Source organism: Elephas maximus, chromosome 19 (assembly GCF_024166365.1).
Source record: "Elephas maximus indicus isolate mEleMax1 chromosome 19, mEleMax1 primary haplotype, whole genome shotgun sequence".
Taxonomy (NCBI): domain Eukaryota; kingdom Metazoa; phylum Chordata; class Mammalia; order Proboscidea; family Elephantidae; genus Elephas; species Elephas maximus.
This window is the reverse complement of record NC_064837.1, coordinates 54,559,501-54,577,425: the sequence shown is the minus strand read 5'-3', so window position 1 is coordinate 54,577,425 and position 17,925 is coordinate 54,559,501. Positions and strand designations below refer to the sequence as shown.

The 17,925-nt window shown below is 38.2% G+C and overlaps 1 protein-coding gene across 7 annotated transcripts in view; it reads right to left on the bottom strand.

Moving 5' to 3' along the window:
• TANC2 (tetratricopeptide repeat, ankyrin repeat and coiled-coil containing 2) overlaps positions 1–17,925 on the bottom strand; it is a 381,836-nt gene that overhangs the window by 102,428 nt on the left and 261,483 nt on the right. For all 7 annotated transcript variants that reach the window (XM_049860883.1, XM_049860882.1, XM_049860884.1 and 4 more), the window contains 3 exons: positions 11,322–11,603; positions 7,222–7,355; positions 293–524 (listed from right to left, as the gene is read on the bottom strand). In XM_049860883.1, the coding sequence (XP_049716840.1) occupies positions 293–524; positions 7,222–7,355; positions 11,322–11,603 (648 nt within the window). The remainder of the gene's footprint in view (positions 1–292; positions 525–7,221; positions 7,356–11,321; positions 11,604–17,925) is intronic.

Here is a 17,925-nt window from a genome sequence, read left to right as displayed (position 1 = left end):
CTCCAGAGAAAGGACTGAAAGCTCTATTAGCTTTAGTATAAGAAAAATGTATTTGGAAATCAGAATGAGAATTTTTATAAAGAAAGGAGGAAGTAGTAGTTTCTGTAGGAATCTGTTTTTTTTTTTTTTCCAAATGAAATCTTTTATCTGTTAACTGTATTCTGTTCCAGTAAATCAGCCATGGAACATTTAGTTTGGCAATGTGATAAAAAGATTAATTTCCACAGCATGTCCCAGGTGACTTTGAGCTTCAAAATCCCCACCTTCCACCTGCTTTGCACCTCATCTGTACCTTGGTGGAGATTCTCCAGGGGCTCTAGGACTCCCCTCCGGAAGGAGGCCATGGGGTCTTGAACACAGGACCGAAGGCTCAGCATGCCCTGCAGGTGAGGCTCTCGAAGAAGCTGCTCCCGATAGGCTGTCAGCTGAGGTGAGCGGCAGAGCAGGGCAGCAACATTGTGGACAAATTCTGGCACCAGGCAGGTGTAGGCATTATCTGCTTGGCAATAGTGATAGGCAACCACCTACAAAAGCAAGATGAAAATGCAAACAGACTTATGCGTGGCAGGAGCAATAACTGTGGTTATTATATGATCATTCTCTAATGATTGTCTTCTGTTTCCCCATTCCTCAAGAATTTTTTTTCAAGTAAAATAAAAGCTGTTAACTCAGAAACTGCCTAATTCATGTAAGATGGGGAATGTGATACAATCTTTTTTTTTTATTGGTTATAATCGAATTCTTTATTTATTTTGTTGCTCAAGTTATTCTGGCTTTGGTCATTAGAAGCTCCTTCAGGTTGGCTCCTGTGCTCTTTCAACAAGCCCCCATCTTTTCTGACTACTTCTTTACTTTCTGGCACCAAAAAACTGTCTAAGCTCATCTTTTATTTTCCATGTCCCAGACTTGGATCTACTTCTATAAAGAGCCCTGGTTCTTTTTACTGGAAAACCCTGTTTAGAAAACAAGATCTGGGCACTAGGTGTGTTCACTGCTACTGAGGTATCATTGCTTTTACACCCTCCTTTCAGTGGACAGAGCTAGGACATATATATGTATATATACTAACTCTCACATAAATACCTATCTATGTTTCTGTATGTATCTACTTCTACATACATAAAAAACCATGAGTAAATACTGACACTTCAAATTCAAATCTAGTACCACTTGTTTCATTTTAGCCTTTCTCCTTTCTTCATTTGTAACTTCTTTCTCCAATAAGGAGAAAGCCAATTCTTATCATCTAAAATATATTTACTTATTTGTTCAATTCTGGTATATTCCATAATGTCTTTGCAGAATTGATAAGACATATGCTTGTGAGAAACACATTCACTAACTATATGGCAGCATTTATATACAGTTCTTTTTGTCTTTAGTTTTACAGGATTCCATCAAGATATTGTTTTCCAGTTACTTAGTTCTTTTCTTCTGTGTCTCTTTCAGTGTAGAAATGCTATTCATTTGTAATACCTTTATGTTCATTTGTTAGTGTTTGCATTCCACTTTGGGTCCCGCCCAAAATTCTGACTGGTTTTATGTGTTTATTTTTTGGCTATGTGAAGGGTATGTGAAATATTACTATGTTTCTAAGAGTCAGAACTATACAAAAGATATATTCAGAGAAGTGTCACTCCTTCCTCATCCCCGTACTGTATTCCCATTACCCACTTCTTTCCATCCCTTTCCCACCTATCCCCTATAGGAACCAATTTCTTTAGTTTCTGGTTTATCTTTCCTGTACTTATTTTGTACAAATGAGTATATGCATGTATATTTTCTTATACCCCCTTCTTTCTTATATGAAGGTTGGCATCACATATTTAGTATTTTTTTTCACTTAACAGTGTATCCTGAAAATCATATAGATCTTCATCATTCTTTTTTTCAGCTGCATAATATTCCACTGAGTGGATGTACCATAGTTTATTTAGTTTCTCCTCCATGTACAACCATTAAGGTATTTTCAATATTTTGCATTTATAAAAAATGTTGCAAGAAATAACCTTGTATATTTCTACATCAGTCAAGGTGTATCTTCAGGGGGGATTTCTAGAAGTGATACGCAACCACCTACAAAAGCAAGATGAAAATGCAAACAGACTTTCTAGAAGTGGGATGCTAAGTCAGAAAGTAAGGTTAAAGATGAATTCACCCAGAAAATATCAGAGATGCCTTTTAAAGTTGCACTGTGTTAGCAACGAGTGTAAGGAAAATCTCAAGACTGTTTTCAGAATCCCATGTATAGATGTATACTAATGAGTGGGGACAACTAATAATGTAGTTTGGGGAAACATACTGCTCCTGGCTCTCAGCTGGAGTGGGAAGCAGTATAATTTTTTCTATGAAGAAATTAGAACATTATGATACTGCAGATGACTCCTGTTCCTTATTACTAATTAAAGAGGCTAAGACAATTCTTTAAATATTAGAGACAGACATTTCTACTTTGTTATTCCCTTATAAATCCCCCGAAATAACCCAGAGAATAAAAAAAATGAAATGCAAACTCCATCTCTGATGCAACTAGAAATATCTATATATAATCTTAGACTACAATATATGGAGATGGAAAGTGACTGGAAGATTTATAAATGACCTAACAGCTGGAAGAAGGTGAAATAATGCCTACTGGGGATAATAACAAAAGGAGTAAGCCAAATTGTCTGAAAAATTTCAGAAAAGCAAAGGAATTAGAAATCTCAGGAAAGTATACGAATTAGAAGCATGGAAGATGGGGGCGAGGAACAGGGCTGAAAACAAGTTTTTTTTGAGGTTTATATATGAAGCAGTTAGGTTCCCAAATTTCTATCCCCATCCTGCCCAGTCAGGTGACCACCTATCTTCTATAACACCCACAGAAAAGAGAATTATATTCACTGGTGGAATTGAACTGGAGATAATTTAGATTTAGGACATCAGATACAAAGCAAAGCAGGGAGCTTAAATGAGTCTGCATACTGAATGGTGAAACCTCAGCTTTCTTAGCTTTAGAATGCTAGCACCCAGAATATATATCCTACAGACAAGGAGATTAAAGGATTCTTCCTGGAAAAGATAATAACACATACACACACAACTTACAGACACTGCTTTTGTGTATTTAGATTAAAGGTCTGGTCTAGTGGGTCATATTAATGCTCTACAGTTAATCTCTCTCCACACACAAGCTTTCAATCACTTTTCACAGTGCCTAACTACTAAAAAACAAATAAGACAACATATTGCATCCATAAAACAAGAACAGGATGACATAAAAAGGGAGTAATTTGAAAGCAAGAAAGAGCTATTGGAATTTAAAACTATGATAGCCAAACTAAAAATTCTTGTAAAAGGATTAAAAGATAATGTTTAGGAAATCTCTCAAATGTGACTCAAAAAATGAAAAAGAAAAACAAAGGTATAGAAAACTAGACAGAAAAGTTAAGATGCACTCTTAACTAGAGTTATCAGTACAAACAGGCAGTCTAATTTTTGATTAATAGAAGTTATAGAAGAAAAGAAGAGAAGAAAGGGTGGAGAGAAAGTCATCAGTAAGTAATGCACAATGATTTCCCAGAACTGAAGGCTATCTCTCCAGGGCTCACTAGGTGCCAATACACACACACACAAAAAACCCATATCAAGGTATATCATCAAGAAATTTCAGAGCAATGGTTATAAGATTTTAAAAGCTTCTGGGGAGAAAAGAATGTATATACAAAGCATTAAGAATAAGACTAGTGCCAGATTATTCAATAGCAATATTGGAAGCTCCAGACAATGCAGCAATGCCTTAAAAAATCTGAGGGAAAATAATTTTTAATGTAGAATTATATACTATGTCAAACAAACAACAAAGTGAAAGCATGGAATAAACATGTTTTTAGAAATGTGAAGTCTCAAAAAACTTACTTCCTATGTACTCTTTCTCAGAAAGCTACTAGAGGATATGATCCATCAAAATGAGAAATAAAATCAAGGAAGACGTCATGGGATAAAATATACAAGAGAAGTGATAGGAATTTCCAGCATAACTAGGTGGTAAGCCTTGAGAACATCCTGGGTCCAGACTGGGGCCCAAAGAAGCCTTTAGGATAGATGTCTCCAGGAGAAAAAATATAACTGAGAAGTGTGAAAAACTGTATCGAGAGGCATTTTACAAAGCTATTAATGGCTATGGAGTCATGGAATGACTTAGCCGTAGGTTTGAAGAAAAATAAACAAATTAAAAAATAAGGCATTTTATAACTTAGAAAAATGAAACTTTTAAAGATATAAAACATTATCATAGGACATTCCTTGGCTCTACTGTGAATCATATTTGTATAATCTTAATACTGAAAATGCTGAAATATGGATTCAGCCAAAAATCATGGTATAACTATACTGGGATGGCAGTAGAAGGGTGAAAGAGCCAAAATTCTTATCATTCATAATATGAAGCAATAGATAATGTGTGTAAGTGATGAAACAAGTTATAGCACTAAATGAGTATTATTTTAAAATGTGGAGGTAAAGATCAGAGAAACAGCCCTAAGAGTTCAAAGTGGTTGCCTTTACAGAATAGGTGGGTGACAGGTGAAGGACATCATACATGAAGAAAGCAAGAGGTCATTAAAAAGACAGGAAGAAAGAAAAGACCAAGATGTATGTCAGAAGAGACTCTGAAAATTGCTCTTGAATGTACAGTACCTAAAGAAAATGGAAGAAATGACGTAAATGAACTGAAGAGAGATTTCAAAGGGCAGCTTGAGAAGGGAAAGTAAAGTATTATAATAGCATATGCAAAGGGCTGGAGACAGAAAATCAAAAGGGAAGAACATGCTTGGCATTTTCTCAAGCTGAAAGAACTGAAGAAAAAATTCAAGGCTTGAGTTGCAATAGTGAAGGATTCTATGGGGAAAATACTAAATGACGCACGAAGCATAAAAAGATGGAAATAATACACAGAGTCATGGTATGAAAAATAACAGGTCCATGTTCAACCATTTCAGGACATAGCATATGATCAAGAACTGATGATACTGAAGGAAGGGGTCCACAATGCACTGAAAGCACTGGTGAAAAACAAGGCTCCAGGAATTGATGGAATACCAATTGAGATGTTTCAACAAACAAATGTAGTGCTCGAAGAGCTCAGTTGTCTATTCCAAGAAATTTGGAAGACAATTACCTGGCTAACCAACTGGAAGAGATCCATATTTGCACCCATTCCAAAGAAAGGTGATCCAACAAACCAAAAACCAAACTAGTGCTGTCGAGTCGATTTCGACTCATAGCGACCCTATAGGACAGAGAACTGCCCCATAGAGTTTCCAAAGAGCACCTGGTGAATTCGAACTGCTGACCTTCAGGTTGGCACTGCGCCACCAGGGTTTCCAACAGAATATAAAAATGATCAAACAGTATCATTAATATCACACACGAGTAAAATTCTGCTGATGATCATTGAAAAATGATGGGAGCAGTACATCGACAAGGAGCTGCCAGAAATTCTAGCTGGGTTCAGAAGAGGATGTGGAACAAGTGATATCACTGCCAATGTCAGATGGACCTTGGCTGAAAGGAGAGAACACCAGAAAGATGTTTACCTGTGTTTTACTGACTATGCAAAGGCATTTGACTGTGTGGATCATAACAAATTATGGATAACACTGTGAAAAATGGTAATTCCAGAACACTTAGTTGTGCTTGTGAGGAACCTGTACATAGACCAAGAGACAGTTGTTAGAACAAAGGGATACTGCACGGTTTAAAGTCAGGAAAGGTGTGCGTCAGGGTTGTATCCTTTCACCATATCTATTCAATCTGTATGCTGAGCAAACAATCCAAGAAGCTGGACTACATGAAGAAGAATGCAGCATTAGAACTGGACGAAGATTAATTAACAACCTGTGACATGCAGATGACACAACTTTGCTTGCTGAAAGTGAAGAGGACTTGAAGCACTTAATAATGAAGATCAAAGACTACAGCCTTCGGTGTGGATTACACCTCAATATAAAGAAAACAAAAATTCTCACATCTAAACCAATAAGTAACATCATGATAAATGGAGAAAACATTGAAGTTGTTAAGGATTTCATTTTATTTGAATCCATAATCAACCCACATGGAAGCAGCAGTCAAGAAATCAAACGACACATCGCACTGGGCAAATCTGCTGCAAAAGATGTTACTTTAAGGACTAAGGTGTGCATGACCCAAGCCACTGTATTTGTTAATCGCCCCATATGCACGCAAAAGCTGGACAACGAATAAGGAAGACTAAAGAAGAATCGATGCCTTTGAATTATGGTGTTGGTGAAGAACATTAAACATACCATGGACTGTCAGAAGAATGAACAAATCTGTCTTGGAAGAAGTACAGCCAGAATGCTCATTAGAAGCAAGGATGGTGAGACTTTGTCTCATATACTTTGGACATATTATCAGGAGGGACCAGATCCTAGAGAAGGACATCATGCTTGGCAGAATAGAGGATAAGCAAAGAAGTGAAGACCCTCAACGAGATGGATCAACACAGTGGCTGTAACAATGGGCTCAAGTGTTACAATGACTGTGAGGATGGTGCAGAACTGGGCAGTGTTTTGTTGTGTTGTACACAGGGTCACTATGAGTTGAAATTGACTTGACGGCGCCTAACAACAACAACAGAGGAGAAGAGAATTGATGATGGTTTTTATTATAAACCTTTGAATATTTCATTTTCTAAACTATACGCATGTGCTACTTTGATAGAAAAATAAAAATTCAAAACCCAAATATATAAAAAATATTACGGACAGTGTAGTCTAGCAGGAAGAGTTTTGAGCTAGGAATGAAAAAAATAAATAACAACAACAAAACCCCTGAACTACCGATTACTTACAGCGTGATCTGGGGTAAACCATATAACTTCTCTGAGTCTCAACTTGTATTCATTACAGGACTCTGATTACTCCTAAGGGCCCTTCCAGCTCAAAGGTTCTGATTCCATAATAATAACAGTATTTTGGAATTTTTATTTTTCTAGGAATAACAAAGAAAGAAAAACTTTTCTCCATGTTCTCTTAGTATACCTGTACATATTTTTGTTCACTTTATCAAAGATCTCCCATCTTTGCCTCCCTGATGTTAAATGGAAATAGCATATCCCCAACACATGGGGTCACCGTGAGTCTGAATCGACCCAATTAGCAACCATTTTTTTTTTTAACCTGTCTATTTTTTTTTTTTTTTTTTATACTATTATACCTGCGAGGCTAGTCTCCGCATAGCTTCTTCCTGCCGCCTGCGCATTTCTGGGGTTCCTGGGCAGCTTCCACTGGTGATAGATGAGTGGGCTGAAGGTGGCTGAGTAAGTGGCAGCTCTCTGTTGGCATCGACATCTGGATTAGAAAGATGAGATATTTGCATTAGATAATCATAAAACTCTGAACTAAAGGGAGAATGATTAAATTCCGTTTGTTCTATAACCCAGCAATTCCACCTCTAGGTGGAACCCAAGAGAAACAAAAACACAAGTACACATAAAAATTGGTACACAAATGTTCATAGAAATATAATTCACAAGCCAAAAAGCAGAAACAATCCAAAGGCCCATCAACTGATGAATGAATAAATACAACGTGTTTTTTATATCTATACAATAGAATACTATTTGGCAAAAAAAAGAAATGAAATAGTGATACATGCTACAACTTGGATGACCCCTAAAAACATCAGGCTAAGGGACAGAAGCTAGACACAAAAGGCCACAAGCTGTATGATCTCATTTATATGGTATGTCCAGGACAGGCAAATCCACAGAGACAGAAAATAGATGAGTGGTTGCTTAGGGCTGGGGATGGGGAGGTAGCAGGAGAATGGGACTGACTGCTAATGGGTACTGGATTTCTTTTAAGGTGGGGGGGATATTCTAAAATTAGATTGTGGGTGATTGACTATCACTATATCATTTCTTCTATTCACACCTTCCCGCTACCCCATTCCCCTTTCATCTGGTACTGGATTTTGTGGGTAATTACTGTCTGAACACTCTGTCTTCTAGCTATTCTCTTTTGGAGATGCCTTCCTTTCTGTCTGAGTGCCTTATTTTCAGTTTGGTGTTTAGAGAACAGTAGAAATAAAAGTTAACAGGTAGGGAGTAGTGATTGTGCACATCAAAAAACTGGCAAAACAGACTTCTGAAACGAGCAGACTAGGGATGGTAGGGGTTATTTACTTAACAGCTGTTTGGGACATGGTAGCTGTTAGCAAATGTCAAATCCAAGTAATAACTACACTGAGACTCTTAGTAACAGGAAAAGTATAGTCTTGTATTAGACTTCCCTAACTACTGTACCGACTATTCTTGTGGTTAATGTAATAATGCCTGAATCACACAACAGGTCTATTATCACAAAGTGTTTCTGTTCTTTGCATGTGTGTTGGGGGGTTGGGGTAGGTGGGTGGTGGTGGTAGTGGTGGGGGAGACTGGCGGGGGTGGGGTCAAGTTTGAGAAAGGGTGTAGGTGGAAAGCAGGATGACAGGCTAGTGTCTTTCTTGACAGCTCTTCTGTACTTTCCCAAGGAAATGACAAGGAGGGGGTGGGCTGGGGGCTGAGTGTCTGTGGGGGAAGGAGAGAGCCAGGCAATGCAGTACTGCAGGCTCACTGCTCACATCTTCCACAGCAGCACTGCTCACCGTGGAGCAGGCAGAGGCAGAGGCAGAAGAAAGAAAAGCAGATGATACAGAGATGAAAGTTGGGAGCGGCAACAATTTTCAATTTATTTCCATTTTTACTACAACAGGATCATTGGTATCACTGACTGAGGGTTAGGAATGCCAGTGGGATTCTAAATAAACTTGAGTTTAAAAGCAATTAAACTCGAAAAAAAGCTAAACTCTCTACTCAGATCTCATTCTTATTATTAATGAAAAAAATTCTGCTGCTGCCAGTAACACTGCCAGTGTCAGTTAGTATTGTAACAGATTTATGCCCCCAAATAGCTGGCATTGTATCAGTCACTTATTTTTGACCCTTTTTTAAGAACTAGTAGTTCCATTAAGATGGCCAGGGCAGAATGCAGTTTGAACATCAACAGACTACCACAAAAATTATTTTTGTATTAGGCAACTGCTAGTTCTTTTTTTTAGTTCTGTAATTCTAATAAATACATAGCTATGTACTCTATCTCCCCTGGTTCCTTTGCAAGTTTTGAGAGTTAACTATCATGCAAAAATATAATCTCAATGATGGACATTCATTTCTTGAATGGAGAGTTCCCAGTGTTTTTTGGAGATTCTCAGTAGATAAAAGGGAATGGGCATTACAGAACAAGTCAATCAACTACTTTTAAAGAACCTCTGTTTTGGGCAGTATATGGGCTGTTTTCTATTAACTCTCTCTCTCCCAGGCTCCCTTAGGGGACCCCCAGGTACCTTTGCTTTCTGAGAAAGCAGCTCTTCTTGCCCTTGGGGTTTATCCTCTGTCATGCATGATTCTACCATTCTGTTATCTGCAACAGTGATATACAGAGAAGTCAGAGAGACTATTTAGCTATCTGGTTTTCTTTCTGACACACTCAAATAGCTAACCTCTTAGACTACTCAGATAAGGAGTAGTTTGGTATGGTAGATATTTAAGCACTCAAAGGAAATTACTGGAATAGGTGTGGAAAGTTACTTTTAACCATGAAGACATGTTTTTAGAATCACAGACTTTAAGCACAGGGATAAATTTTCAATATTAACTAGTTAATATTGTCAATTTTTCACTTTACAGATGAGAAAACTGAGATCTAAGGAATTAAAGTAAATTTCTGAAGGTCACAAGTATAGTTAATTTGAGTGCTGGAGCTCAAACACTGGGCTCTTGGCTTCCAGGACACTATGCCAATCTACCTCTGAAGGGTTTCATTCTGAAACTAAACATTATATTGCACTTAATAAGACAATTCTTCCATTCCAATTTTTACCATACTCTGGGGTAAACAGGGACTCTTGGTTTAACCAATTTTCTTCCTAGAAAATGAAGAAACTGGTTCTTCTTTCATGTGTTTGACATCCATGTTTAGAAAAGGCAATCTGCCTACTTAACGACATGAGAGTGCTAATTAATTTCAACAGTAAGTCAGGATGTTTGGAGTGTATTCAGTGAGTTTCTGCTAAGTTTCTAGCATTGGCTAGATCCTGTAACTACTATGGCCTCAAACCATTTCTAGTGGTTGTTTGAAAATTTGCGGTGGGACAGATTATTGATTTAGACGAGCAGAAGAGTAGTTTTTTTTTTTGCTTCTCTTATATCTCACAGAAGCCAGGTAGACTTGTTCTATAAACCAAAAAACCAAACCAGTTGCTGTCGAGTAGATTCTGACTCATAGCGACCCTATGGGATAGGGGAGAACTACCCCACAGGGATTCCAAGGAGCAGCTGGTAGATTTGAACTGCCTCCTTTTTGGTTAGCAGCTGAGATCTTAACCACTATGCCACCAAGGCTCCAGACTTGTTCTATAGGCACAGTGTATTTAGGAAGAACATCTATGTTTCTTTTTATCTCCTATACTCGAGTGAGTTCCACCAATACGGCATAGCAAATGGATTAGAGAATGGCCTATGAAACCAGACTGCTTCGGCTTGAATTCTACTTTGACCATGTATTGGCTGTGAGACATGTGAGGCTTACTGATTCCTTACCTGTGAAGTATAGATAACATGAACTACCTCACTGAGTTGTTATGTGGACTGGATGAATTAATATTTGTAAAGCACTTAAGAGGGTGACTGGCATATAGTAAGTACTACATAAGTGTTTTTAAAATAAACAAGATCCTGGTGGTGATCATTAAGCTGTGCTCTGCTAGTGATGAAAGAAGCATGAACACACAGAGAGCTCAGCACCTTTTCACAAGAAAGCAGGGAAAATCCTCCAAGGACACAGTTGAAGCTCAAGCCCAAGCAGTGCAACACTGACGTCAACAGCAAGTAAACGAAGGCCGTGAACAGATTGTGCTGGCATGTAAGAAGAAATGGGCACAGGCAGAGCAAAAGCTGACAGTGATGGATGCGAACAGCTCTACAGGCAATTGCTTATAGTCATTAACCAAAGGACAGACTAGCCATATAGCCAGTAGGAAGAGTCATAAATTTTTTCTGAGAGAAAGGTTTTTCTCAGTCACACTTAGGTGACTGCTGGATATGTGGATTAAATGCAAACAGAATATTGCATTCTTTCTTTCAATTCTGAATGATGGCCCTCATACGCAAGTCAGACTTTGCAAATCAGGAAATAAAAGAAGATGTGATCTAATACAAATGTTAGAAAACATTTCAGAGCAACGAAGCAGGGCATTCTTTAAAAAGGAATACATACGTTTGGGGGAGGCATGTGGGCTGTCTGAGGCGATCTGTCTCATCCGTGTGCCGTGGCAACTGAGGGCCACCAGCCTGGAGATAATGGCAGTTTTGCCGAACCCAATATTTCCCACAATCACTACTCCTTGGTTTACACTGGCATTTGAACTTTGCAGTTGAGCATCTATTTCGTGGAAAACCCAATCCCGGCCAACAAACACGGACTCTGTAGTGATGCTGGGCACTTCAAAGAGCAGAGGCTTCAGAGAGATATCTGGAGGCCTATAAGGTGCAAAGCGAACTGAAAGGAACAACAAGAGAACACAGAACTTAGGTCAAACTGTCAACACTGAGAGATATAAAGGGCGAAAAAACAGTGGTGCTTTAAGAGGCTATCGCAGTTACAGTTTAATGGTATTCTGGATTTATTCAGAAAATAATAAAATTGTAAATTTTGGTTTTACACAGATAAGCAATGGCAGGTAAGCTAGAGCCATTCGACACTCTAGCTGGCAGAATGCAAACACTACTAAAACAGTAATGATTTACCAGAACAGTCAGAATGTCAGGGTGATACTCAGAATTATTGAATAATGGAAATGGCCCAGGCACCAGCAATCAGTGTGGATGCAGTAGTGATGAAGCAGGATCTTTTCATTTGCTGGACTGTGATAACCTTTTAATTGTTGGACTATAGGGAGGTGCAGGGGTAGGGCTGCTGGGGGAGAGGCTGGGCGATGGCAGGGCAGCCCTTTATCTACCAGTAAGAACATATTTCAATATGTAACAACCAACATGGCCACGCCAGTAGGTATCAGTCGAATGTCAGTTCTACAGAAAGCAACACAAGGTAAAGAAGGTTTGTTTCTTTAAAAATACCAGTGAAAACTGTCCTTCTTCTAAGTTCATGACAATATTTTATTTTTCAATCCAGTAGACATATTATTAGGGGAGGCAAAGCCCCTAAAAGCTCTAAGCAGTCAAAGTAGAAAAAAATCAAACTTTGACCTGATGTCTTTGTACCTGTACTGCTTGTACTCAAGCCAACTAAAAAAAAAAAAGATTTTTGGCTTTTACATACATGTCAGAAGGATGAATCTTCACTGCTTTTCTCAAGATTTTTTCCAGTGCTTACGTAACTGCAAGATGTACTAAGGGCAAATGGTTAACATGCTCAGCAGCTAACCAAAAGGCTGGAAGTTCAAGTCCACCCAGAGGCATCTCAGAAGAAAGGCCCTTCCCAATTCCAATTGACTTATTTTTTTGTAGTACTTTTATTTTTGAGTCTGGAATAGGATAGGGATCTAACTTTATTTTTGTAAAATGGTTAATGAATCATCCCATTGACAATCTGAATTTTCACTAATCTGAAATGTTTACTTTCTTATTTATATTGAGTCTGTTGCTAAGTTGTTTTTGTTCCACTTATTGGTACTTCGGTCTCTGTGTCAGTGTCATGCTGCTTCAGTTGTCATTATATATTATATGACTGTAAGGATCCCATCATCCTTATCTTTTCAACAGGTTTCGAAAAATACAGCTTCAAAAACAACTTCCAGAACTAGTTTGACATTTACCTTAAGAAATCTTGTCCACTTCACTTACTCAGAGTTACATTAAAGTTCTGATGGTTAATCAGACATACTCCACTTACATGTTTCTTTAAAAAGAGTGAATTTCCTGAAATAACCATAATACACCCTTCATAAATCAGTGATAGATAATTATTTCATTTTAGCAGATATACACCATACCAAACCCAAAACCAAACCCACTGCCGTCAAGTCGATTCCAACTCATAGTGACTATATAGGTCAGAGTAGAACTGCCCCATAGAGTTTCCAAGGAGTGCCTGGCGGATTTGAACTGTGACCTCTTGGTTAGCAGCCGTAGCACTTAACCACTGTGCCACCAGGGTTTCCATATACACCATATGTTTGAAAATAATGATTAAGGTTTATTGTTGCATTAAAAAAACTCTGGACAATTCACACTCTTTATCTCTGTGTAAGTTTTTTTTTTCCTTTGGTGTGTAATAATATTCAATATCAACTTTGGGGAAAGTTAGTTTTTACAGTTTTTACTAGTGTAACTGTAACTCTGTCCATGTTTTGGGAAAATAGATAGCAATATTTAGCAAATACCACTTTGACCTTAAAATTTTGTTTCTGGGCATTCATTCTAATGATTCAAAAAGAAACACACACACACATTCTTTGCAGCATGTATTTTTTTTTTTTAAATTAGTGAGGATGATTTAATACATTACAGTTTACCAACCAAAGGTTATATAGCCATAAAAATGAAAAATTATAAAGATTGCAAAGCATCACGAAAACATAGACATTTATGATACAGTAAATAGTATACAAAAGGATATATACTATGATTGCAACTTAAAATATATGTATATGATGGTAACTGCAAAAATAAAAATAGTGAAGAGATGACAGGATTGATGACATTTTTAATTATCATTTTTTAAAGGTTTCTTCCATACAAATATTAGCTATATTAAAAAACTGAAAAATGCATTTTTTTTTTTTAACCCAGACAAAAGCAGCAAATATTTCATCAAGATCACTGATTCCGTCATGGAATGATTATCCAAATCAAATCCGCTGCCATCAAGTTGATTCCAACTCACAGCAACCCCACAGGACAGGGCAGAACTGCCCATAGGGCTTCCAAGGAGGGGCTAGGGGATTAGAACTGCTGACCTATTGGTCAGCATCAGGGCTCTGAAATGATTATAAACATTGCCAAATCAAACAAATCATATCAGTTAATTGAAACAAACAAGCATATATAATCTGGATATTTTTCTCCCACAATCATCGTGTGCATACATTTTTTTAAAATAAAAAACTATTATCTATTTAAGAATTTTAACTATTACAGAAAGATTACAATACAAAATACATATGCACACACACATATATATACACATATATAGTGGAGACCCTGGTGGTGTAGTGGTTAAGAGCTACAGCTGCTAACCTAAACGTCGGCAGTTAGAATCCACCAGGCACTCCTTGGAAACTCTATGGGGCAGATGTACTCTGTCCTATGGGGTTGCTTTGAGTTGGAATCGACTCAGCAGCAATGGGTTAGTGGTTAGTAGGCTATTTCTGCCAGGACAGTCTGAATGCCAGGCTGAGTAGCTGGTTTGTACTTCCTTTAAAAAAAAAAAAAAATTGCCATTAGTAGGCAATAAATCTGAAAACCAAACCTCTGGCCATAGAGTTGATTCTGACACATAGCAACCCTATAGGACAAAGTAGAATGTCCCTAAGGGCTTCCAAGGCTATAATCTTTATGGATGCAGACTGCCACATCTTTCTCCCGTGGAGCAGCTGGAGGGGTTGGACTGCCAACCTTTTAGTTAGCAGCTGAGCGCTTAATCACTACATCACCAGGGCTCCGATGCACTAAAGTAGATCTAATACTGTTGTTGTTGTATGCAGCTGAGTTGATTCTGATTCACAGCGACCCTGTATGACAAAGCTGAATTGTACTATAAGGTTTCCCCGGCTGTAATTTTTGTGGGAGCAGATTGCCAAGTTTATCCTGCAGTGGAGCGGCTGGTAGGTTCCAACCTCCAATCTTTCGGTTAGCAGCTGAGCGCTTAACCACTGTGCCAGGACTTCTTAACACTAGTGTAGGCTAATTAGAAGAAAAAAAAATTTTTTTTTTTTGATGAGAAGGGGGAAATTAGACTACTCATTGCCTTAGTCCTGGCAAAGCATGATGGCCTGAACCATTCCTGCCAACAAGAATGAAAACAGGGTGGACTGATGTGTGAGACCTGGCAAAAGATTAGATGTCGTGGACTAAGGAGTGGAGGAAACCCTGGTGGCATAGTGGTTAAGTGCTATGGCTGCTAACCAAAAGGTCAAATCCACCAGGCGCTCCTTGGAAACTCTATGGGGCAGTCCTACCCCTGTCCTATAGGTCACTATGAAATCGACTTGATGGCAATGGGTAACGAGGGAGGGGAAGAAGTCAAAGATTTCTCCAAAGTTTCAAGTCTAAAGGACTAAGGAGAACCAAAATCTCAGTATTTTGAGATTTACTGTTGGCTAAAAATAGCTTTCTTACTTTCTGTTATATGAAGTTTTTTCCTTCGAAATCTGAATTAGAGACAAAATCTGAATAACCTGGGGGAAAAGAAATCTTCGGATACATCAGAGCTATGCTCAAATTTAAATTTTTCAACTGAGAAAACAAAATAATCTACTGATTTAATTTCTATAGAAAATCAAAGAACTATAGCAATATTTTTCTGTGATTATGTGAACAATTAAATTTTCCCCAGATCAGGAAGGGGGCAGTCTACAGTCATTCTAGTGCTGAACTCTATTTTTGCTTCCTATATTTTATGTAGGACACTGGGATAAGGAATACATGGAGGACAGAGGTCTGGATGTCCTAGACAAGCTAGCTGATAATTATTTTTACATTACATAAAGGGCAAAGAAACTTTTAAAGGTTTCTATAAACACTTGCTCACACAGGAAAGGGCAATCCGCTGAGAAGAGAAAGATTACAAGGTAAGAGCTAACAACACAGATGTACAAGTTCCTACTGGTAGCCCTGTGTTAGAATGGATTGAGAATTGCTGGCACTGGGCCTATATGATGACAAAAAGGACCACAATACTCTCTACATAAAACTCTCCAGTGGTTTCTTACTGCGCTTAAAAATAAAACGAAAACTCCTTCCCATGGCTCTCCACACTCTAAATGATCTGGTTACCCTTGCTTCTTAGTCTTATATCACTCTCCCCCTCACTCTCTATGGCCAGCTACTCTGGTCTTTCAGTTCATTGAACAGCTGCTATGCACCTAATGTTCCGACTGCTTGAGTTCTTCCCTTGGCTCTTTCTCATTCTTAAGGCTTCAGTTTGAATGTTACTTCGTCAGAGAAGCTTTCTCTGATAACCTTTTAAGGTTGTTTCCCGTATCAATTTTTTTTTTTTTTTAAGCATCTGTGATGTGTCAACTTTGGTAGGCCACGATTCTCAATGGTTTGTCAGATATTATGTAATCATCCTCCATTTTGTGATCTGATGTGAGCAGCCAATCAATTGAAAGAGGAGTTTCCTTGGGGGTGTGGCCTGTGTTCAATATATGTTCTGGCAAAGCTCACTCTCTGTCCATCCTACATTCGCCTCATCATCCTCTGACCTCTGGTTCTTGGGATGTGAGCCAGTAGCCTCCTGTCTGACCTGTCGATTTCAGATTTGCCAGCCTCCACAATCCCATGAGCCAGCAGCCTGCCACTTGACCTGCAGATTTTGGGTTTGTCAGGCCCTGCTACCACGTGAGTCAGGAGAAGCCTCCAGCCTGCCACCTGACCCATGGATTTGGGACTTGCCAGCCTCCACAGCTGCGTGAGCCATTTCCTTGAAATAAATCTCTCATTTTGTATGTATATATGAACTTTACTGGTTTTGCTCCTCTAGAGAACCCAGCTTAAGAGAGCAGCCTATTTGTCTATCTTGGATAATTTATCAAAAAGAGTATTTTATTTCCTTATATATTACAACCTGAAACATTATTTATTCTTTTGTTTACTTGCTTATTTTTGTCTCCTTAATTAGAATGTAAGCTCTATGAAGGCAGGGGCCATCACTGTATCCCCAGCACATAGTCCAGGATACACAGTCAAGGATCAATAAATATTTGTTGAATGACTGAATACTGAAGAAGGGAATCAGGGAGTTTTATTAAAAGAATTTTTATGTATTAAGAGATAGGAAGAGTGAGGCAAATGTTCTGTCACTACATCAGAGCCTACACACATCTCAAGACTATAATTAAAAGTTCCTGATACTTAAGTAAGAATTAAACTTGCCCTAGCAATCCCAGTCTGACTTCAAGTCTTGTGGATTTTTCTGAAAGGTCTCTCTGCATCAGTCCCTCTGTTCACTCCCACTGTTCCCATCTATTTCAGGCTTTCTTGATTTTACTGCTCTGCTTTCCTATCTGGCTTCCCTGACTTCACTTTCTGCCTCAGACACTCCATTTTGCATATTTCTATGAGACCAATTCTTTACTATGATGATTTGTATCATGTCACTTTCCTTTTTCTAAAATCTCAGTGACCCAATTTTCTGCCACATCAAATCCAAGCCCCTTACCAGATTCTAAAGACTATCTGTAATATAAATCAACTTGATCATCACCAGTTCTCATGGCCCACCAGCAGACACCATCTGAGGTAGACAGCAGTTTCCTCTGAGTGCCTTGAGAAACTGTGATCCATTCTAGTCCCTGTGCCTTAGTGCAGGTTGTCACTCTGACCTGAAATACTCCCTTTCTTCTATATGTTATTACCCAGTGTTTAGTTTTCATCTTCATCGTATCTTTCTATTCATTTTCCTATTCTCTGAATTTCAAAACTAAATTTACACCATATAATTTATTGCTTAATTACATGTTGATTTATATTGTTCATTAAATGTTTTAATCTTGTTTTTCCAAACAGATCGCAAGCTCTTTGAAGGCAAGGAGAATGTCTAGCAGTACTTTAGATGAACGTTTACAAAACAAACTAGCTTTTCATTATAACAGTATACATATTGTTTTGTGACATTGGTTACCAACTCCATGACACGT